The sequence below is a fragment of the Perna viridis genome, chromosome 1 (genome assembly GCF_037379345.1).
Source record: "Perna viridis isolate PV_CMFRI_1.1 ecotype Kerala chromosome 1, ASM3737934v1, whole genome shotgun sequence".
NCBI lineage: Eukaryota > Metazoa > Mollusca > Bivalvia > Mytilida > Mytilidae > Perna > Perna viridis.
In genome coordinates this window covers 51,176,558-51,200,611 of record NC_142445.1, presented here as the reverse complement: position 1 = coordinate 51,200,611, position 24,054 = coordinate 51,176,558, and the positions used below count along the sequence as shown (strand labels likewise).

General features: G+C 31.2%; 1 protein-coding gene across 1 annotated transcript; it reads right to left on the bottom strand.

The window, feature by feature from the left end:
* Positions 1-4,275: 4,275 nt before the first annotated feature.
* On the bottom strand, positions 4,276-24,025 carry LOC148629248 (digestive cysteine proteinase 1-like). Its single transcript, XM_088547133.1, has 10 exons — positions 23,950-24,025; positions 23,576-23,731; positions 22,022-22,197; positions 21,201-21,438; positions 19,955-20,150; positions 18,360-18,553; positions 16,546-16,637; positions 7,603-7,764; positions 7,228-7,417; positions 4,276-5,800 (listed from the first exon to the last, which is right to left on the bottom strand). Exons 1-10 carry the CDS (start codon positions 24,002-24,004, stop codon positions 5,610-5,612), a joined length of 1,650 nt encoding a protein of 549 aa, XP_088403259.1. The 5' UTR covers positions 24,005-24,025; the 3' UTR covers positions 4,276-5,609.
* Between the last annotated feature and the right edge of the window lie 29 nt (positions 24,026-24,054).

The following is a 24,054-nucleotide window of genomic DNA, read 5'->3' as shown; positions in this document are numbered from 1 at the left end:
GATTAATGTTCATATTATTTTACAAAAACTGTGAATTTGTCTTTGGCATTATATTTAAATGTCCGGAGTGTTACTTTTTTCATCAAATATTACCTGCATGATTTATGTTCTGATTTGTAAATTTATATTAGCTCTACTATCATTCCAATTTAAGACTGGTGTATATATTAATTTCTTCAAGGCAACAAATGTAATGAACAAGTAAAACTAAAAGAAATAAGTTGTCCATGGTGTTATAAAAAAATGTCCATGGTGTTATAAAAAACTGTCTATGGTGTTATCAAAAAACTGTCTATGGTGTTATAAAAAAACCTGTCTATGGTGTTATAAAAACCTGTCTATAGTGTTATCAAAGAAACTGTCTATGGTGTTTCTTTAGAAAGGTAACACGACAGACAGTAACACATACAATATTGGACATACAAATGATCATTAAACACCCATAACATTAAAGAAATTTTATATACAAAAAAAAAAATAAATAAAATAAAATAAAATAAAATGCATGAGAGTTGATTCAAAATTAAACAACTCAACAGGATATCATTATTTTTCATGAGTTTATAAGAAGAGAAATAAATGTAGAATATTAGACTTTTAACAATTACTTTATTTTACGTTTGAAAAGACGAACCCAAAATGTTATAATATGGATTCTGAATAATATATATAAAAATATGCATGTATTCCTAGTTTAGGAGTACAAAACTAAGTTAAAGGGTCAACGAAGGATTTAATATACACTTCCAGGACCAACATGTTTTATATCAGTAATATTTACATTGTGGGTCCGGAATACTATTTATAAATAATTTCATATGACATTTTTTACTGTTAGAAAAGGTGCAGTCGTTTTTATTTTATCTCTATACAAACTTTTCATATCAGCTGATCACTAAATAAGGTCATGACCTTTAAACCATGCCCTTTTAATCAGACTACTTTTACCAATGAAATAATCCTGTCTGGAAAAAAGGCGTGTGGATTGGAATAAATTAATATTATTATCATATTTTTTGCCAAAATATTAAATTATAAGTAATGTAACTTATATATCTGAACATATTACCTTGTATAAAGAAACGCTTCGCGGTTTATTCTGCGTATTCTTTGTACAATACAATAATATATTCAGATATTAGTTACATTCCTTAAATAAATTCAGAAAAAAACATAACCAGGGATGAAACAATAGTAGATTTATAATGTGAGAAAAAAGACACATTTAGTCGAAAAAATCACGACTTTAATGGAGTTGTGATTGATTTAGGAATTTTAAAATTACCAAAGAATCATTTGAAGGTAATAGAATACTTAAAAGTAAAGAAAAAAAATGAAGTTTTATACATCATGTAAGAAAAACAGAAAGCTTTTCCACAGAGCAAGGATCATGTAAAAAATCTAAAACCGTTCATAATAAAAAAAAAAAGATTAGTATCACTAGTAAGAATTTTAATAAGGAGATGGGAAATTCTTTCAAAAACTTCCAATCAGACATGGAGAAAAAGCTCCGCTAAACTTTAAAATATCTTCCGAAAGACTTAGGGAAGATCTTCGATAAAATATAACCCGAAAGACTTAGGGAAGATCTTCGATAAAATGTAATCCGAAAGACTTAGGGAAGATCTTCGATAAAATATAATCCGAAAGACGGAAGATCTTCGATAAAATATCCCCAACATTGAATGGTAAATCAAATATAACAATAGAAGCTCTGCATGAACATTTTCAATCTTTAAATAAAAATGACGAAGAAGACCAAGATTTTCAGTTACAAAAAGTTGATTTAAATGAATATGACAATATACTGAATGGAAATATTACTGAAGATAAAATAATTCGTAAGGTAGTTTAACGCGTGAAGAAAGGTGTCTAATTCAACTTTATACTCAATCAGGAAAAAAAATGTTTTGTACTTTTGTAGATTTCCAAAAAGCCTTCGACACAGTCTGGAGAATTGGATTATGGTAAAAGTTAATAAGCAATGATTTAACCAGATTTTTTTTTATCTCTGTATTTACTAGTAATCTTTATTTGACACCAAACCCTGCGTAAGACACAATTCTTGGTATTCAAACTGAGGTAAGACAAGGGGAAAACATTTCGCCCATCTCGTTTGCATTATTTATAAAAGATCTGGAAGATTATTTTATTCATAAGGGTTTGCATGGATTGCAATAGTTAAATTATGTCTGTTTTAATAAATTGGGCTTTTTTGTTATGGTACGCTGATAATACAATACTTATAGCTGAATCAGCAGAAGAAATGCAATTAATGCTGAATAAATTTGGCGAGTATTGTGCAAAGTGGAATTTTTCTGTAAATATGAATAAAACAACTTGAAACGTGTTCATTTTCGAGAGGAAAAAAGAAGGAGAAAACTCACTTCCACGTAAACGGTGAAGGCATTAAAACCACTGATAGCTACGATTACTTAGGGTTATTGTTTCGATAAAATTATAACCAAGAATTTAGTTGAAAAATCTCATTAGTGAAAAATCTCAAGGGGCATTGTATACAATGTATTATATGACACGAAATTTACATATTTCAACTGATTTACAATTTAGACTGTTTGATTGTATGATTGTTCCGATTCTGCTTAGAGCTTCTGAGATCTGGGGATATGAAAAAAAAATGGATTTGGTTGAAAAACTGCATATAAAATTTATGAAGAAATCCCTGTATGTTAGATAAACCATGCCAAGGTATATAGGAAACAGATTGATCCTTTCATTTTCAAATAATAACAAAAACAAAAATACGGTGTTACTGGTCCAGAATCCTCCAAAGTGGTACAGAGAAGCTGTCTGGATTATTATTTCAATTAATATTTAGTTTACATAATTCCGAAAGATATATATGTGAATTGTTAGATTTTCTAAAAAAGGATACTGGAGCACACTGGCTTCCCTAATATATGGGATTGCCAACTCCCAATCAGTTATAATGCCATAAAATCTAAAAAACGAAAAAAAAAGAAAACAAAAACAACAAAAAAAAACAATGATTAATTGCTCATAAATTCTGTCAGAAATTTTGGCAGACTAGAGGGCATTTTCTGCATCTTTTAGAATGGCTTATGCCTGGAATAATATCTCTTAGATCTAAACATATCGGATATAATTACTTTTTAAAATTTAGATGTTCAAATGTGAAAACACTAGTAGAAACTGGGAAGTGGCAAATATTCCATTTAATGAATGTATTTGTAATCTCTGTCATATGAATATTAAAGAGGATGAGTATCATTTTTTATTTTTATGTGATAATGATTGAATGAAAATACATACCTAATTATTATATAGAATGCCCTACAGTTGATACAGGGTTTTTATCTTCGTTTAACCATACAGTATTGACAAAGTCATGTATATTTCTTAGACAAACTGAAAAGATTCTCCATTGAATGTATATGTTGTTATATGATTATGTTGTTTTGGTGCCTTGCTTTGTAACCGATATTGTATGCTTTGTAACCGATATTGTATGCTTTGTAACTGATATTGTATGCTTTGTAACCGATATTGTATGCTTTGTAACAGAGATTGTATGCTTTGTAACCGATATTGTATGCTTTGTAACAGAGATTGTATGCTTTGTAACCGATATTGTATGCTTTGTAACTGATATTGTATGCTTTGTAACCGATATTGTATGCTTTGTAACAGAGATTGTATGCTTTGTAACCGATATTGTATGCTTTGTAACCGATATTGTATGCTTTGTAACCGAGATTGTATGCTTTGTAACAGAGATTGTATGCTTTGTAACAGAGATTGTATGCTTTGTAACCGAGATTGTATGCTTTGTAACCAAGATTGTATGCTTTGTAACTGATATTGTGTTATATTAAGTCTGTTAACCTCTTGTTGAACGTAAAGTACCTAAGTTGCAATAAACTTGTCTTATAAAACAAGTTTTGTCAAATGGTAATCTAAAATAGGAAGAAATGATACAAAATTATTTTGAATGTCAAAATTTCTACTTGTAATATTTCATGTCACAGCAGCTGTTAGTCAGGGGCCATCTTAATCATTCTCTGTCTGTTTATCTGTATAAGCATGACACCTGGTAAACATAGCTTGTTCAGCTATCCTCTCACTCAATTTTAGAACTACAGCTTTTCTTTTTTATTGATGGTAACTCAAACAGTGCATGCAAATGGGGTTTCACAAAAGAACCCGAGAGCTTACAATACCATTCAGAATTTCTTTCTCCATAAAGCCATGAGCAAAAATGTAAGCTACTGTGTATTTAAACAAAACAATAACTCAAAAAATGAAATTTTAATCAGAAAATGAGCATGAGTATTAACAAAACTGTAATTACAAAAGTAAATTCTTTATCATGGTACATTGTACAAAGAAAAAAAAAGTAACATTTTACAATCTGGAAAATAAAAGAATATTTTTAATTAATATACTTTCCTTCTGAGTATTATACAAAATTATAACTAATTCATATACAAGTAAAGCTAAGTATAAAGTAATATCTGATGAAAATCATATTTTAGACAAAATATCTAATAATCACCTTCCTGTTATATGATAAACTGTTAATGTGGAATGTAGTTTATAACACAGAATGTTATCACATAAAAAACTCGAAGTAGTATTCATAATAGAGCTCAAAGTATAACATTCAAGATACAATTAGATGTAAATGCTTCTATACATTTTTGAAAAAAAAACCCCAAAAAACAGATTACCCTTTCATATTAAGCTAGATGCAAAATAACCAGCAGCTGAAATACATATGTGAAGCTTTATTTCAAATTTGTTGATGAAACTTATTTTCTAATATTTTTATAAGAAAAATTAAATCGGAGATTAACTACATGTAAACAGGACTATGGAAATTTATGTAACAATATTAGGATAATATAGTATTGCTTATCATTTTACAGCTTTATGTTCAATTTAAGTGTTTTAGTCAATTTTGGATTCACTACCTATCAGCAGTGAACTTTCATTAATTACATTGTCCAGTTACTTCTAATCTGTAATCTTTCAGAAACAGACAATAAGTTGTATATCAATACCCAAAACTATATAAATCAATAGTTTACCTGAGAAATTTTCACTTGGCACAAATCATTTAAAAATAGTATTATTGAAAATAAAAACAAGATGGCACAATGAAAAAAGTCTAGAAGGTTTTATTACAAGAATATTTATTTATACAAAAGTAAAAAAAAAGTACTTTATTTCCAAAATTTATCAAAATGCAAAACAATGCCTTTTCAAAGATTTAAGTTTCAATACTTTTCAATAACCACCTTTTTTGTACCAGTACATGTATAATACTTGAGTTAATAAATGATATTATATTTCTATCAATTACCCATCAAATTTAAACTTGTGTTTGCAAGCTGTAAAGCAACTAATTTTTGCAATTACATTTTTGTACATATTTTCATATATTGTTTTGTTTTCTCTTCCATCTGTATTTCACTCTGTTTAACACATATTCCATAATAAAGGAACGTATTGTTGTCAATTATCTGTACTTTTTTGTTGTTTTTCTTCCTTATGAAATTTGTAAAAACAAATAGGTTTACATAATTTCTTTTCTTTCATAATTTTTGATCATCCTATACCTGGGTTTAATCTTCAATTATCACATATGTAGCATCAGTGGCCACACCGCAATTGTTGTCCTTCTGTGACATTAGAACATATCCGTCCATTCCCCAGTAGGTTGACCAGGAGTTCTTGATCAACCAATAAGCTTGTCCGTTCATTGTTCCGTAACCTACAGCCAGAACAGCATGGTCCAAGTCATCTGGTTTGTTACCTATTTGAAAAAAAAAATTACAATTAAATACACAATTAAACCAAATAATCAACCAATCAATAAGGCACAGACCATTTTCTTCTCTAAAAGGGAGGAGCTAGGATTTTTTGTTGAGTTAAACATTTTATTTTCTTCATGCCCAAAAATAGTACATGTTTTCCAGCAGCAGCTGGAGTTAAGATTTTAATTTGAAAATCTACATTGTTAAATAATTAGGGAAATGTTGAATCATAATTTTTGTTCTGTCTATGACTGTAAAACAATTTTTTTGGCTCAAATTTTGAATATTTTTTTTTCAAAATAATCCCTGCCCCACCTCAGTACATTGTATAATATAATAAAATGCTTCCTATGACACAGCTTGATACAACCCAGTTGCTGAACTCTGAATAGCTTGGGCAAATATCGACGTAACATTAATTTGGTTGTGATTAAAAGTTTGACGTAGAATGAAATTGTTCAAAGAACTTTGAAATTTCCATTCAAAAACTACATTGATTTATCTTTCCATTGACATATGCTATAGCCATACACCCTCTAGGCCCATTAAACTCGAAAACTAAGGCACTTTTTGATACCTGTCCGCAGCACTAAAAGTTTTATCTTATAGACAGATACCTAAAACCACTTACAATCTCTAAAATATTACTATTTATGATTACAAGAGATTTAATCCATGGAGAAAACAAAATAAAAGCTAATTCATTTTTCTTAGTTGGAGTCTTCTTTTTGACTGAGTAGGGGAACACCAAACAAATACATTTTTAGTTAGGCCAAAATGAATTTATTTAAAAATGTGTTCAATCTTTGTAATCTTCAAAAATGATACAGAATATATGATTTTCTCCACTCATAACCTTTATCATGGGTTAATTATGTATGTGTCATTGGGTTAGCTGGGTCCAAGAGTATCACTGCCATCAGTAAAATACTCCTATTGCTTAGAATGCAAACCCATGTTTTAAGTTATACCCTTCATGAATTAACCTTTAGAAATCAAGAAGTTTTCTGTATTACTCTTAAAAGGTTCATATACATAGTTAGCTTTTGCAATTTTCAAAACATAGGGTCATGTGTAATTTTTTGGCCATTTCCATGGCTTGTTTACATAAAATGTGAAAATGTGCTAAATTTGACCCTAGCCCCTACCACTGTTTAAAGTGCTGTGAAAAATATCTGAAAAGCAAAACGAAGAACTGACATATTTTAAGTGAAAAAATGAAATAACTTTCAAATCATATTAAATTGAATAAATATTATTCACCCCAATGGCCACTGGCTTTCACATCATGACACTGTCCTCCCCAAAAGGGGCAGTCCTTGTGATGAATATTTACTATATTTATAACCCAAGGTCATCTGACCAAAAATAAACAACTTCAAAACCTACAACCAAAGCAATTATTCAAGGGCTTCTAAGCACTTACCACATTTAGGTTCGTAGTAGACACCATTGGCATAAAATGATAGAGATAAATGTGAAGCATCAATGCCTACAGATATTGGTCCTTCTTTGGCTATGGCAAGCTTCAAGGCTTGTTGGTCATACTGTGTAACATTGACAAAACTCTGTAACTTCACAAGGGGTTTTACCTTGTCCTTTCTGCACTGTCCATCCTAACGAAAATAATAACATTACCAAACTATTGAAAATTTGTATAGGATTTCTTTCTTCTTTTGTTCACTCAAAATTGAGTTTGCCAAGAGAAAATTGCTATTCATTACTTATCTATATTTAAATATCTACAATTTAAGCTTAAAATAATAACCTAAAAGATGTAGCATTAAAACATGATAATCACCTGACCAAGATAAGGACCATATGCCTCCTCTGTAGCTAAACCACCATTCTTCATGATATACTGGTAGGCCCTGAAATCCTCTCCCCCATCACATGCATTATTGCCCTCTCCCCAGGAGCAGTCCATTAACTCCTGCTGGGACAGTCTTACCAAGTTACCTGTCTAAATGAATAAACTAACTTAAGTGTAGCAATTAGAATGAAAGGGGACCATGCACCATCTATTACATTCAAGCTGAAAATGTCCCATTTTTTAAAATGAGAAATTTTTAAAGAAGAATATTAGTGAATGGCTCATTAGTATTTTGAAGATTATTAAAACAACTTTTTAAGCCTAATCACTTGGAAATCTACCTAAAATATATATATTCTTTTCTATAGAAAGATCATTTATGTAATGTTTTGAAACTGTTAATTATTTTTGTCCTCATAAAATACTATTGTTATTTTCCAGGTCCATATGAATACATGAACACCTTCATGATTGAACCATATGCATACATGAACACTTTTATGGTTGGACCAAATGCATACAAATTCAAATTCAAATTATTTATTGTTCAAACACATTTTCATTACATGGTCATGACACAATAATAACATAATGCCCATACATTAGTATAAATAAAACATTGCTATCATTTACATGTATAATGTTGTGGATGACGGTGACCAACCAGAAAATTATAATGTTATACTTTGAATGGAAGCTAGGCAGTTGTTGATATAATCAATTGTTGCCTTGATTATTGGGAGTTGGGAGTTAAAAATCAAACTTATGTTGTTTTCTGTAAGTGAGTTGAAGTGGTTTATATTTTTTTAAATTTTAGTTATTAAATCATTTCTATAGTTAATGTAGGCGGGACAGTGTATGAAGAAATGGGTTTCATGTTCAATTTGATTTAAGTGACATGATTTGCAAATGTGTTCATTAGCTGGAATGTTTTTGTATCGTCCTCTCTCCATTGAAAGAGAGTGGGTACCAATTTGGTATTTGCAAATTATAGATCTGTCTGATTTGTATTTACATGTATCAACACAAGATGTTTTTTTGTTAACCTTATAGATTTTTATTAAAAAACAGAAGTTTGTTATTATCTCTCAATGTACAGAGTTGATTTTGAATACTTTGATCAATGATTCTTTGCTTTATTTGTTTTACATTATGTTTAAGTAGATCTGTATCAGTTAAAATGTAATTAAAACCAAGTTCTTTTATCCAATTGTGAACTGTTTTTAACCATTTATTATTTTGTGGAATATTTTTATATATTTCATTTACAAGGGTGTTATTGGAGTTAATAATGTGTTCCCAGAATTTAATAACTTGAACCATAATTTTGACTATGAGAGGTTGTCTTTTTAGTTCTTCTAGGCATGCAGAATGTGTTGCCTTGCTGTGAACACCAAGGATTTCTTTTATAAATTTTAAGTGGAGATGTTCAAATGGTTCACTATTTTTGAAATTACAATTGGTTCCCCAAATTTCACAGCCATATAGAATAATTGAGCTTATAAGCATATCAAATAGTTTTTCTAGCATAGAGCATGGATTGTTCAATCCTATAGAGTTTTTGAATCTTAAACCATGTCTTGCGACCTTTCTCCATTAATATCGGAGAAGAGATGTTAAAATTGCCTGTATATTTAATTGTTAAACCGAGACAGCAATATGTTTTTACAGTTTCTAAAGTGTTATCATTAAGTTTAAAACTATTAAGATGAGTTTTTCCATTTGAATTGAATACATGTATCATAATATTAGATTTTTGTTGGTTGACCTCTAGCTTCCATGATTCACAAAAATTGTACAAAATATTCAATGATTTTTGAAGACCAGTTTGATTACTAGATAATAATATGATGTCATCCACGTATAGTAGTGAGTTAATTGAGATATTTTTAATAATGACAGGATCAACCTCGCCTTCAATAAGATTTGAAATTAAATCATTTATATATAAATTAAAAAGAAGGGGCTAAGAACATCTCCTTGCTTGACTCTACATTTTGACACAATTTTCCTACTTAAACCTTGTTTGAACTTCAATCTACAAGAAGATTCTTGATACACTGAAAGAATAATTTTACACATTTGAGAAGGGAAATTATTTTTCCATAATTTATAAAACAGGCCTTCTCTCCAAACAGCATCTAAGGCCTTTCTTAAGTCTATGAAAGCTGCATATACTTTTTATTATTTGATTTATATTTTTCAACAATTGTTCTTAATGTAAAAAGATGATCTGTTGTTCTTGATTTTTCTTTGAATCCAATTTGATTGTTATGGATTAATTTGTTAGCATTAATAAATGTCATTATTCTGGCCAATAAAATTTTGTTAAGAGTTTACCTAGATTGGATGTCAGAGAAATTTCTCTGTAATTTGATAGATTGGATTTGTCCCCTTTCTTATGGATGAGTGAAATGTAGCTTTCATTCAATATTTTTGGGACCCAATGGCAATAGGGTCGACAAATTCAGATTGTCACCAGAAAAAGAGAGGGATGGGTAGGGTCGGGCAATATAGCCTCCTGTGGCGGAGTGCAAAGGTTCCTATTCCTATCGAATACCACAACAGGGTTCTTTAATATGCGAGGAATGTGGCATCTTTCCCAACACAGTGCACCACTATAGTTTGCGGTCAGGTTTTCCGTATTATAGCCTGACACCCCCAGCATATAACACGGCAGGGTTAATCCATTCTACCACCTAGGGCACACAACCCAGTTGCTCTGTGGGCAGAGCGCCTAGCCGCCGGCTAGGTTTCTGTGCACTATTTAGTTGCCTTTTACAACAAGTTTAGCGCAGCTGCAGGCCTATTCTTTTGTCACCCGGACCTGCATGGGGCTCATTTGATATGAGATCACTTGCTGTCGACTTTCCATTTTTAAGAGTTTTTACTGCTATCATTATTTCATCTTTACTGAATGAGTGTTCATATAAATGTTTTTTTTTATTATTTAAGGTTTTGATTATATTAGTTAACTTATTTGATATTGAAGCATGGAAGTTATTATTGGGAATATTATCAGAATGTTTATTGATATTTTCAAAGAAATCAATAAATCATTCTTTGCACGACAGTTTATTTTGTTTATCAATGACCAAAATGTTTTTGGATCATTATCCATGTTAGAGCATAAATCCTGGCAAATTTTTGTCTTGTATTTTTTCTCTTCACTTTTACAACTTCTCCTGTACTTGGAAAGATAAGAGTAATACTTTTGAAGGTACGATCCATTATTTGGGAATTTATTAACCAGGGAAAGATAGTTTTTTACTGTATTCCTTACATCATGATTTGAGTCAGAAAACCATTCTTTTCGTTTAGTTTTATTTTTCTTACTTTGTTGTTTTCCTTTGAAGAATTGAGCAGACATTGATGCAGCATCGTGCAGACTTGTCTGAGAGTAAAATTTGAATTTTATTTTTTATTTGGTCACTTTTAACACAGGTTTTGTACTTTTCAATTGCTTCCTTGTTCCAGATATACCTTCCTGGGGAAGGATCTATTAAAATATTTTTGTTTGTTTTGTTTTGAAAACAAGTAAGTAAGTTACAATTTATTAAGCAATGATCAGAAATAGTAGTTAAGTCTTTGACTTCAAATTTACAAACTTCAGAAAAAATATTTCTTGAAATAAGGGTGTAGTCTACTAAGCTACATCCATTGTATGTGTTAAATGTATATTTTTCTAATGTGTTGCCAATTTTGTGACCATTTACTATCTTAAAGCTGGTTTCTTTACAGAGGTTAATCAATAATTTACCACTCTTGTTTAATGGTTTAGTATCCATATTATTTCTAGGAGTAGGACTATCTAAAAAGTAGTTTTGATCGTCAGGGTTTGGATATTCAGTATCATTGTTAAAAACGAAGTCATGGTTAGTATTAGCGTAGGCATTAAAACCGCTTTGAATAATTATATCACCTTGTGAACTATATTTCACAATATCATTGAGAAGTTTGGAATATAATTCTTCCAAATCTTGGTGAGACCGAGATGAGTTTTCAGGTGAAAAATACATAATGCCTAAAAAAGTATCTTTTTCTAAATTAAAGAATGATTTGTGAAGTTTAATCCAAACAATATCGCTATCAAAAGATCGCAATTGGGATATACCTTTACTAATATAACATTTAACATAAATGGAATTCCACCAGAGTAACGCCTGTATTTTGTGTGTTTTTTCCTGATTTTCTTAGAAACTAAATTATATCCATAAATTTCAATATCAGGGTTGTCGCCACTGCCCCATGTTTCAACTTATCTTAAAATATGAACATTTGAAATTGCATTTAAAAATTCTGCATTGACAGATTTATCATTGGTAAAACCATTGACATTCCACATGGCAATGTTAAGATTTCCTGTGTTTTATAAGACATTTTAGACATATTCATATAATATTCAATAGTCCAATAGCATGGTTGATTTGAGTACTTATGCATATTTTAATATTTGAAGGAAGCTTTTTTTTCTCATTAAGATTTTAGAATTTTCTAAACATTACCATGTATTATAATTGCAGTTAATACATGTTAAAAGTAAACACACAAGTTTGTTTATGGCTAGACATTCACAAATGAGTAGAAGTAGGAGGATACATTCTACTGCCATTATAAACATTTATATTTACCAAGAGGGGGGAGAAAAAAATGAATAGAGAGGGAAGTTAAAATGATATCTTGATAGGTCAAGAAGGATAACTCTAGTATAAAAAATAATTTCTGAAGAAAGAAAAAAAAAGAAACTTCGGAAATTAGGGAATTTAAAACATACTGTTTTGAAATATGGGATATTTCAAGCTTTTATAATCAGATATAGGATCATATCATAATGACACATTTTTTTACCAAATTTCACCGCAAATGAGATGTAAATAAATCTGTATCCAAATGCATTGATTAGGACAAAATATGTTTACATAAAACAGTCACTTATTGATAAGACAATTAACAAATACAGAACAAAGAATCTGTGTTACTAAACCCATAATAATAACAGTTAATACATGTTAAAAGTAAACATACAAGTTTGTTTACGACTAGACATTCATAATTGAGTAGGCGTATGGGGGGATACATTCTACTGCCATTACAAACAATGATATATATGAAGAGTGAATAAAGAGGGTGGTTAAAATGATATCTTGATGGGTTAAGAAGGATAAATCAGGTATAAAAAATTGAATTCTGAAGAGAAAAGAAAGTAGGGAATTTATAACATACTGTTTGAAAATATCGGATAGTAAATATGGGATATTTCAAGTTAAGAATGACATACTTTTTCCAATTTTCATCACAAATGAGATTTAAATAAATTTGTATCTAAACACACTGATTAGGACAAAATATGATTAGAATATGACAAATACTTATTGATAAGACAAATTAATAAATACAAATGTACAGAGAAAATCTATGTTACTAAACCCATAAACATTGACACTAACTTTATTGTATCTGGTATCATGATATTCTATAATTAGTTAATGTAGTTTTGTGGTCAATTGTTGTACTGGTTGTGTGGAGTGCTCCACATCCAAGGGTTGTTCGAAGAACATCATAGGATTTAGCATAGGTGGTATGTTTTGTCTTGGCGGAAATAAGTATTGATATGCTGGCTGATATTTCTGTCTAGCATGGTTGTTTTGGTGTCGGCCATGCATCATTGGCGGTTTATAAAGTGGCATAGCAGGATTGAAAAGTTGCAGTGCTGGATTGTACGGTGGCATTAGTCTGTAATCACATGGAGGAACTGATTCTGCCACATAGGTGGGCTACCTCGAGATGGATGTGTATACTGCTGGTCCCTCCCTTGTGAATGTCTGACATTGGACATGAGTGAATCATACATTTTAATGTTCAGTTCATTTTGGATATGTTGTACGAGTGCCGGTTTTCCAATGTAAGTATTTAAGTGAATGCAATCATGATACATGTTGTCGGAGGGATAAAATCCTTTCATAAGAATTACTTTTGAGAATTTTGAAGTTGCTTTAGCTATGATATCATTGGCTCCTTGGACATGATTTGATAAATTATCTTTCCTTTTCATGAGGGGTAGTACATAAATGACTGATTCAGGCCAACAGTTTGTGGCTTCCTTTAGTAATTCACTAAATTGATTCAGCTGTAATCCATTCTTTTGAATGTCCACTGAGCCAATATGAATAATAACTTTTTTCGGAATGAACTTGTTCCCATTGTTTTGGATAAAATTTGTACAAGTTTCAGCCCCACCCCTAATGTATCTACTAAGGGTAACCTCATTCAGGGAGAACCTTTTAGTGGATATTCTTCTCAAGATGGAGTCACTGAGTATTAAGTTATCACATGTCACTTTGTTTTGTGTCTTTCATTTTACTTTGATTTTGATTTTTAAAGTTTTCTATAGTGGTATGTAAGATGGTTTCTTCACTGTCAAGGATTTTATTTACTGTTTCGTTTGGAGCTTCAATATTGACAATAGATTCTTTCAGTAGCAACAGATCTTTATGTATTATATCAAGTTGTGATAGTATGTTGCCTTGATTTAATGTGACAGTATTAATTTCCCCATCAAAAACATTTAATTCGGTATGAACCGAATCAAGCTTTTCCAGGGACTTTGAATTATCGTTGATTTCTTTGAGAGTTTTGTTTAACTTGTTGTGTCTATCATTTGTGTCTACATTGACAATTTCTGTCTTTACATCACTGAGTAGACTGAACACACTACCTAAAGAGGCATCAAAGGTTTCCAGGACTGTGTTGATATTTATAAGCTTTGTTTGTAAAGAATTATTATGAGATGCTACCCTTTCTCATGGTGTTAGTGGTTTGAGGAGTTTTTGCAGCTGTTTTGTTGGTAGTGGGGTAGATGCAGTTAAGTGGTTCTCGTTCTCATCAATAATGGTTTCTTCAGAATCGTCAAATAATGATTTTGCTGATGTTTGATTGTCAAATGTAGATTCAGAGTTTTTGTTTTCATTTTTGTCATCTATGAAAGTTGCAGATATTCTTTTTTCTTTCAAGGAACTGAAATATTTGCTCTCAAACTCACGGCATTTTGAGCCTTGGATAAGGACTGATCCTTTTGAGTAAATATTGAATTTTACTGTAAAATTCTTGTTTTGGTCATCCTCTACTGTTACTGTGATTATAAGTGATGGGGTGTTTTGTGTTTTGGATTATTTCTGTTTTATCAAAATAATTTATGATTCCTGATCGCCAGAAATTTATGAAGTCAGTCTTAAATGTTATGTTGTTGGTTTGTCCATCGATTTAGTCATGAATTTTCAAGTGTTCAGCGTTATTTTTGATTACATTGTCTAAATCAGTTCCAAGTACACAATCTTGTAGTTTGGATGGCCGTTTTATGACTCTGGAAGACTCCATTTTGAGCTTGTTTAGGTATAGGGACTGTTTTATTGTTTATGTGTCTTTCATCAGTTTTTGTACTCTTGAATCTATCATATATTGGCTATTTAACCATTTGAGTTCTGCTCAGAAATTTCTCTGGGCGCTGCCATCCTGGACCATGTGACAAATTCATGAACACCTTTATGGTTGGACCACATGCATACATGAACAGCTTTATGGTTGGACCAAATGCATACATGAACACCCTTATGGTTGGACCACATGCATACATGAACACCTTTATGGTTGGACCATATGCCTATAATCCAGGTTAAAGAGCCTCACTAGCATCTTGACCATATGTGTAGAAAGCTCAAGTTGCACTAATATTGATGTTATCTACTGTAAACTAAAGATTCTTAGTGAGCACACTCACAATATCCTATGCACACAAATTTATACTCCTTTTAAAAAAAACATCAATCCCTATAGAGAAACAAATGTGGTCTCCCTTAACCCAGACCTCATACATGCCAACCTGGTGTTTCTACTGCCTACCGACTTACTGGGGGATTTTGATAAATGGGAGTGTCCGATATAGTATATACCCTGACCTTTTCATTGGCTATTTAAATACATATGCACCAATAAAAAAAGTTTATTGGTGCGCTTTCTTTCAAAAATATGTCCAGCAGGATGCAGCATTTTTCTTAATCATAAAAAAAATCGGGGAAATGGGCAAATATTATGAACAAAATGATAAGTTTTCACTCCCCTTATCAGGTGTCTTTTATCCTCCAAAATATGCCCCGGATGCAGCATTTTGCTTCCAAGATAAAAAAATGCTGTTTGCCCCACCCCCACACCCCCACACCACTTTTAGTTCCAAAAAGGTAGGCATGTATGATATCTGTGAAATCAATCCCATCAAAGTTATCATTGCTACTAATCATTCATAAAAAGTAGAGGTCCTATCCAGGCGAAGCCTAAAACAAATTATTTTTAACTTAGTCCTCCTCCCAAAAAAATGGTCCCCTACACTGACCAATTTCTGTAAAAATCAATCCATTCATAATTTTTTTCCCACTAACAATTCACAAAAGTTCGACGGAAATTGGTAAAAAAAGGGGGCACTATCAAGACAATTATTGTTGTTGTTTCTAACCATTCATCAAAGTTTGGAGGAAGTTGGTAAAAAATTGCCAGGTGGCAAGAAGTTGAGACAGACCCTAAACAGACTAATGAATGGACATTTTACGCCCAACTTCATTGCTTGAATATAACAAAAACCATGAGTTTTAAGCATGAATATTAAATACACCTTGTAATTTTTAAATCTTATTTCATTTCCCTACTTTTTACATCTATTTTACACAGTTTATATCATTAGTAAATAGAAATTTGAAGGAGATGACAATACTTGTATCTTTTAGATAAACACATATGGTCTAGATTACACATGTGCAGTCAATATATCTGTATTGTATATAAACAGTTATATCTTTTAAACTTCAAATAATCCTTAATCAATTTTAGAGTGGCATTTATAGTTTAAGAGATAAACTGATGAATGATCACAAAGCTAGTGTCTACCTTTAAGAAATATGCCCCTTCAATGGTACCAGTAGTTCCAAAACTCCAACATGATCCACAGACTGCTTGATCTTTAACTGGATTGACAGCACCTTTAATAAATAATGTGATTAATGATTAAAATATTAGTTTTTGAGTACAAACTAGACTTCTACTATGTGTACTACTTTACACCCATTTCACATACACAAATCTTTCTGATGAATCCTTCTGAATGAAACAATTCTAAGTCATTATTTTGCAAGCATTTGTATTTAACTTGTAGGCAGTTGACATTTGTATGGATTCTAAAACAAGTAAAAAATTTTTACACAAATGTCCACCAATCTTTTTCTGATTATTTTATTAATAAAGAGCTTGCAAACCACTCGATTAGTATTTCAATTCATTTACGAATGATTACAAGTAATTTACAGTAGATTTTAAATGGATTAACAGACAAACATGAATTCAAGTGAACAATTTGCAAATACAGTCGACTCCACTTAATCGCATATCGCTTTATTGCATATTATACAAATACTTTGCCCAGGAAGAAGAGGTTTAGGTTGTCATTTCAGTGGGCAAAGAAGTTGTAAGAACTTTTGGTATGATATAAAATTATTTCACTCGTAAAACATGTTAAATATTCAATTGAAAAATGGCTTGAATTTATTTAACTAATTGCAACTCCACTGAAAAATCGATACCATTCTTAAAACACTCACAACAAAACTGCAAGTGTTTGCAAATACTCATTTAATATTTAAATGTTTACCATTTGTTAATTATCTGTAAAAACTTGGACCAAATTGTAAGAATTCACATTGCACCCACAAATATTCTTAACAATATTGTGCGTATTTAATCGCAATGAATAGGAAAGCATCACAGTCATTCTTAGTAAAATGTAAAGTCATAACCAATCATAAAGCACTTGTAAATCACTTAAAAAAGTGGCTTAATTCACAAGGATTCATGTTGGTTTTACAAATTTTGTAAATTTTGTAAATTATAGGAAAATCTGAATGCCTGAATTGATCAGATGGATACATCATTATCTTAATTATGAATGTCTAAAATATAAGTTTTACAGTGTCACTATGCTGTGAATGAGAATGTTGTTTGATACTAAGACCCAAGGACTACAATAAATGTACTAATTTTCCTGATTGCTAATGTTCATGGATTCTGCTGAATGTTTTCATGAGTATCATTTTTTTTCAATCATAGGCATTTTATAGCGCAAAGAATCTATTTTGTAGGTACAATTTTTCTGTGTGTTTGTCCACTGCAAAAATAGCATAAATTAGTACATAGTAAAAATTGATACATTTACAGTATTGGTCAGGTCACGTTAAGTAACACTTACCAGTACTTTGCATGCAAAGAAAAATATTGGAAATGGTGGTCTATGCTTTTCAAAAAGTATGAAGATGTGCATTCAATTCATGGTATCAATGAAAAATTTCAGATTAAATTTAGTAACACAAATAATAAACCACCGATCTATGATCAATTAAACACCCTTTTAGTAATAACTTACATCAACCAACACATACTGCATAACCTCCAATTCATGGTATCAGAGACAACTGTCAGGTTAAATAAAGTAACACATACCACTGATCCAACATATCATATTTAGATAAAAATATACACTGTTGTCTCTCTATATATTTTGGAACATACTTGAAGTACAATTAAAATATATGACGTGATGGACATGACGTGTAAAAATCTGTATCACATGATGTATCGTCCTGTGACCCCTAAATGACCCCAAGGGCAACATTTTGGCATATAATATTCAGTATTTATTAAGTAAAACCCACCATATAACCTCCAATCCACAGTGTCAGGGACATCCTTCAGGTTATATTTAGATTTGTCAAAAGGCAGACCACCATGGTTACCAGGGGTATATCTGAATCCTCTCATTAATTTCAGCTCTTCACTAGATTTATCTGCTAAGTGATTTACAGCCAATTTGTAAGTTAAACCTGCTCTGTTCTTTGAATGAATGTGCCTATGTAAAAAGGTAAATAAAAAGACACATGTAGTTTTTGTAGTAAAAGTTACATAAAAGATTCTTGTGTGATGCTATACTTAGATTTGATTGATTTATCTGAGGACTTTCCATAACCCTGGTGTAATCTGACAGTAGAAATTTCCTGTGCCATGATAGACAAATCCTAACTTTAAGTTGTAAATAATGCTCAAAATTATGACTTAAAAGAAACTGTGTAATAGGATTTCCCGAAGTATAACAAAGACTATTGCAAACAGACCCCATATTTGTGTTAAAATTCATTAATGTAGTTTCTCCTAATTTTTCTCAAAGATGACCTTGAAAGAACATACTTAAGAATTTACATTGAAAAAGCATAGGTCACCAAACTTGACTATGAGATCCTTGATGTTGGCAAGATTTTACAAGATTTTTTATAGATTATGTACATGGAACAGCTTGATACAACCAGAGAGGTCAAACCCTGAACATTTGGGGCAAGTATCGACAGCTCTAAATTACATCTGACACATGATAAGAGATTGATCAGAATCAAAGGAGCATCTTTCCGCAAAAATTCAATCGCAGCCTGCTTTTGGGATTATGGCACTGTGTGGTATAATTTCAAACAGATTCATCCACTTAATTGTCAAGTTATTATCCAGACAACAGGAAAATTGATGTTTTCTCCTTTTTTGGCCTCTAATTCCTAATACGAATATGGGTCAAGTCACAACTCCAAAAATCAATCCCAGTCGTCCTTTTGTGGTATGGAATCTGAAAATACATGTTCAAAGAACTCCATAGACATTAAGACAAGTTATTGTCTGGACATAATGAAAATGCTTTGTTTATGGACCCCTTTTAGACCCTTATTCCTTAATGGTTCAAGTCAAAACCCCAAAATCAATCCCAGCCTTCATTGTAAGATATGGTTCGTTGTCTGACTTCAAAGATATCTATGTACTTATACAAGTTATTTTTAGGACATGAAAAGCCTATGGATGACAACAGTGTGATACCATTATACAATAATTTTTTTTTAGTTTAAACATATTTTATTCAGTAATAATACAACTACAACTATAATCAATACAATAATTATATGGAAAGTATTCGGAAACATGCAAAATATGAAAACAAATTGTGGTCAGATTAAAAGAAAAACATTTTAAAAATTCATCAGTGTAGAGGACATTCTTATGATATCTTGTATGGCAGGTAATTATCATTTGGTGGTCTGTCTGAAAATGCCAAAATAAATTTTGCCAAAAATTTACTTTGGGCTTAATTACTTTGTGCACCACTAACCATACGCCAAACTTATTTGTCTGAAAATCACCAAGTTTTATACCTGCCAAAATAACCCACCTTAAAGTATAAATATATCAGAAAACAGCAGGTGCCTTGAAAATTTACCTGACATTTTGTCTGAAGATATGTTTTCTTTGTTCATGTTCCTCGACTGTTGGGTATGCTCTATTATGTTTTGTTTTAAACATATCAAACATTTCTTCCAGGTGATCCTGGTCATTGTGGATATACTCTCTCATAGGATTCATCAGTATCTTATGTTCTTTGACCCCTGGGCCAGGGAAATCACCACATGTCATGGCTGTATAAAATTAAGAGTATCAATGGTGGAGAATTATACATCTGGAAAAAATTAAACTATAAGCATGATTTTGTGATTGTATTGATATAAACAATCATCATCATAATTGTTCAGTAATATTTGAGACATGTTGCAACTGATTGATAGATTGATGTCTATTGACAGATATTTTGTCAATATCACAGTGGCTGGAAAGAAAATTTTGAGAAATGCCAATGGCCATTTTCAGGTTTTTGGAAGATATTCTTTAACTTGAATTGGTCATTTGTTAACAAACCATATAAATTTCTTTTATGTGAAAGGGCCATTTTCTGTTAGAAGGAACAAATTACCTATGGCCCCTTCCCTTCCCAACCCCTGTATCTGAACATGGAACAGCTGATGTATAGTGATCTAGACCAATACTCACAACCACATAATACCTTACAGTATCTAGCATGTCACCCCAATTAACACTTGATTCACTCAATATTCTTGTCTTAATGAAATAGTACTGAAAATTAACTCTAATATATGAAAGGGACTATTCCTTTTAATTCTATATGAAAAAAAGGAGATTTAAGCTGTTTCTAAAAAAAAAAACAGACAGGTCCCATAACAATGGTAATTCACTGAAAAAAAAAACCCAGAGTTTTTATTTTCCTAATTTATGCTCTTATGGTTCTGTTAAAAATGTGAAGCCAGTTTTTGGAAATGTATTGGGACAAGAGAGAAATTTATTGCAAAATTTTATTGCATTTTTTTTAGTTTATCTCCCCTTGAAAATAAATTCAACATAATCTTTATCTCCTATTTCTGAGTTGATAAAATAAAACATAGCATTTCTGTTTTTTTTGTGTGTTTTTTTTATACAATGAATTCACCTTGTCTGGTTCTGATAAATAGTTATACTGGTACTAAGTAAATGATCATAATCCAGTAAAATGTATTATGTTTCTCACACCATTAAATCTAAACTGAATGCAGTAAGACCAGAACAGTGTAAGAGTCGGAGTGAGAGGATATCTTAAAAAAGGAAGTTGAATGTTTAAAATCATATTTAAAACTTACAATTTGGAGGATCAAACTTTGATGCAGGAATGTTATCCATTCCAAATTCTTGATAATCAAGATAATATTTGTCATAATGTGAGCCCAGTAGTGAGTCATATCCAAACATCTCATATCGGACAGGAGTGATTCCATCGGGCTTTACCCACATTGTGTATACATTCTTCTTTTTTCCATGTATCTCAATCTTCTGCCACTTGGAACAGTTGTTACCATTTTTTAATTCCATACCAATCATCTATTATAACAAAATCTTCAAGAGATATAAATTTGAAACAATGAAATACTCACTTAAGTTTTTGTATAAACATAGTTCAAATATTTTTTACTTCAGTGATTAAAAAGAAATAGCAGCCATAAATCATATGACTTAAAAGACAGTTTATAAAAATGCTTGTGAAAGCTCATGAAGTGCTGAGTACTACCAGCTTCAAAGGAGTTATATGGTTGACTCTTAAGATTGTCTCCCTTTGAAGTCCCCAACAATAATTTTATTTCTTCATGCTCATCTAAATATGATGCCCAGTCTTCCTATAAAATGTTATCAAAATCTGTTCAGTGGTTAAGGAAATGTTGCACATACAAGAATGTGGACAGATGTATTTTGGACAGACAGACAGACAGACAGGATGATTCCTATATACCCCTTAAACTTTGTTCCCATTGATATAACAAAAAACACATGGGAATAGATAAAAGATTAGGCTAGCAATAATTATAAGTTGAAGACTTTATGATAATGCCCTATATGCCAGTTACAACAACAAAAAAATGTGAATTGCATATCTTATTGTGACAAAATCTACATGTTTACATCTTACATTGAAACCAGTGAGGTCTGGTAGTATTGGCTGAATGGCAATGGCATCATCAGTATTAGTACCATTCACCTGGAAACACATTGGCTTATTCAATTCACTTTCTGTTGAAATGGTTGCTAACTTGTATCCGACACCAAATTTGTACATATCAGCTCTTTGAATTGTTACTACCATTCCTGTAACATAATTTGATCTGATCCAATGATTCCTCTATGAAATACATTTTATGTAAATAGCCAGGGATTGAATTTAAGAATTTTTTCCACTAACTAAATTTAGCAAGTACTGAAAATTTACACTCGCTAAATTTAAAGTTTTTTTGGTTATTTCTGGACTTTACCTATAAGACATATAGAATTCCATTAGCAAATTTTAGCAAGTGGAAATAATTTCTACTAGCAAATTTGTATTTCAACTTGCATTTAGCAAGTATTTCCCCTTAAATTCAATCACTGATAGCACTTTCTTCCTCACATTTAGAAACATTAGCTCAGTAATTTATTCTATATGTGCATGAAATGGGTACTAAAATATTTTTAAGGATCCAATTATGATTGAATAAAAAGTGGTACACACTCAAAATGAGTATAAAATATTCATTTCTGAGAATGTTGTTCATATTTTTTTTTAGGATTCCATAACATGAATTCAAAATTCATTGATTTTATAAAAAGACTATTATGTTTTATCTAAAGATAAACATGCATAGTACTTTGTACATTCCATCTCTTCTAATCTTGCCCTTATTTTATTTAATCCATTGTAGACAACCATCATATTTTTACTTGCATATGAGTGTTTGCTCAAAGGCACAGATGATCATTGATCAGTTAATTATGACAACAGACAATAAATAACTCGCAAGTTCAATAGATGTTCAAACATCTACATGTATATTTTTAACTTTGTAAGAACATTCATGAGAAAATAAAACAAACTTCTCAACATAGTCCAGAAATATAAAACAGGCTGGAAACAAGTCTTGTAGTAAGGCCAAATAAAAAAAATGTGTGTGATTCCAGTCATCTGACTGACCCTAGTTTTACCTCCAACCCCAGGTTTTTTTGCCTAAATGTTAAAAAAAAATTAAAAAAAATTATCAACCCTATCCACCCAGGTTGTCCAGTGATCACTTGTTGTAAATGGTGTTTTCAATGAACCCTTTGGCATTCATATTCAATATTTGTGTAATTTTGAGTAACTGTTGCAAAAGAAGTATGTTTTTATTTTCATTATTTCAAAATTTATAGACCCAAAAAAAAATACAATATTTCAAAACTCTCAAAGTTTTAGATATCAAGTGAACCTTCTTCAGATAAGAGACTTCAAGCACAATAAACATTACCTTTCTTAACTAAAATATTACCTTTCCCAAACTTTCTATATCTAAAATGGGTCAAAACCCACCATATCAAAGGCAGTATCCCAACAAAAGAGGGGTAACTCCAATTATAGGATTTGTGTTCCAACCTGGTATAAGTTTATCTGTCTCAATTTTTTGGAAGATAAAAACGCATACAGATTAAGATTCTGTACTTTGTAACTGTTTCTTACCACCATAGTAGTCTATTCTACTTTTCTTGTTTTTCATATCATAAAATGCTTGGAATGGCTCATTGAGCTCAGCATAGGGAAGCTGTAATGATCCCTGTACAACATATGCTCCATCATTCCACTTTGGTGCAGTCGCTGTAGGGTTCAGTGAAGCACCTGCAAATGTTAAATACATCGTATAGGCACTTTCATAAAACCAATGCAGAATAATTTAATCATTAATGTTTTCTCTGAACTTTCAGTTTTTAAATAGCCAATTTTAGTATTGAAAATGATTAAGTCATGCTTACCCTGTACAATTCATTTTCTAACAAAATATTGTCGCATATGCATAAGAACCACTGATAAGAATAAAATACTAAACAATACATTACCAAGGCATAAACCCGATAACAAGGCTAGGAGACTTGCTTGCAACAGTGTCACCATTTTGAAGTGTATGACTCAGTCACATGCCAGATCACATGACTACTGGATTG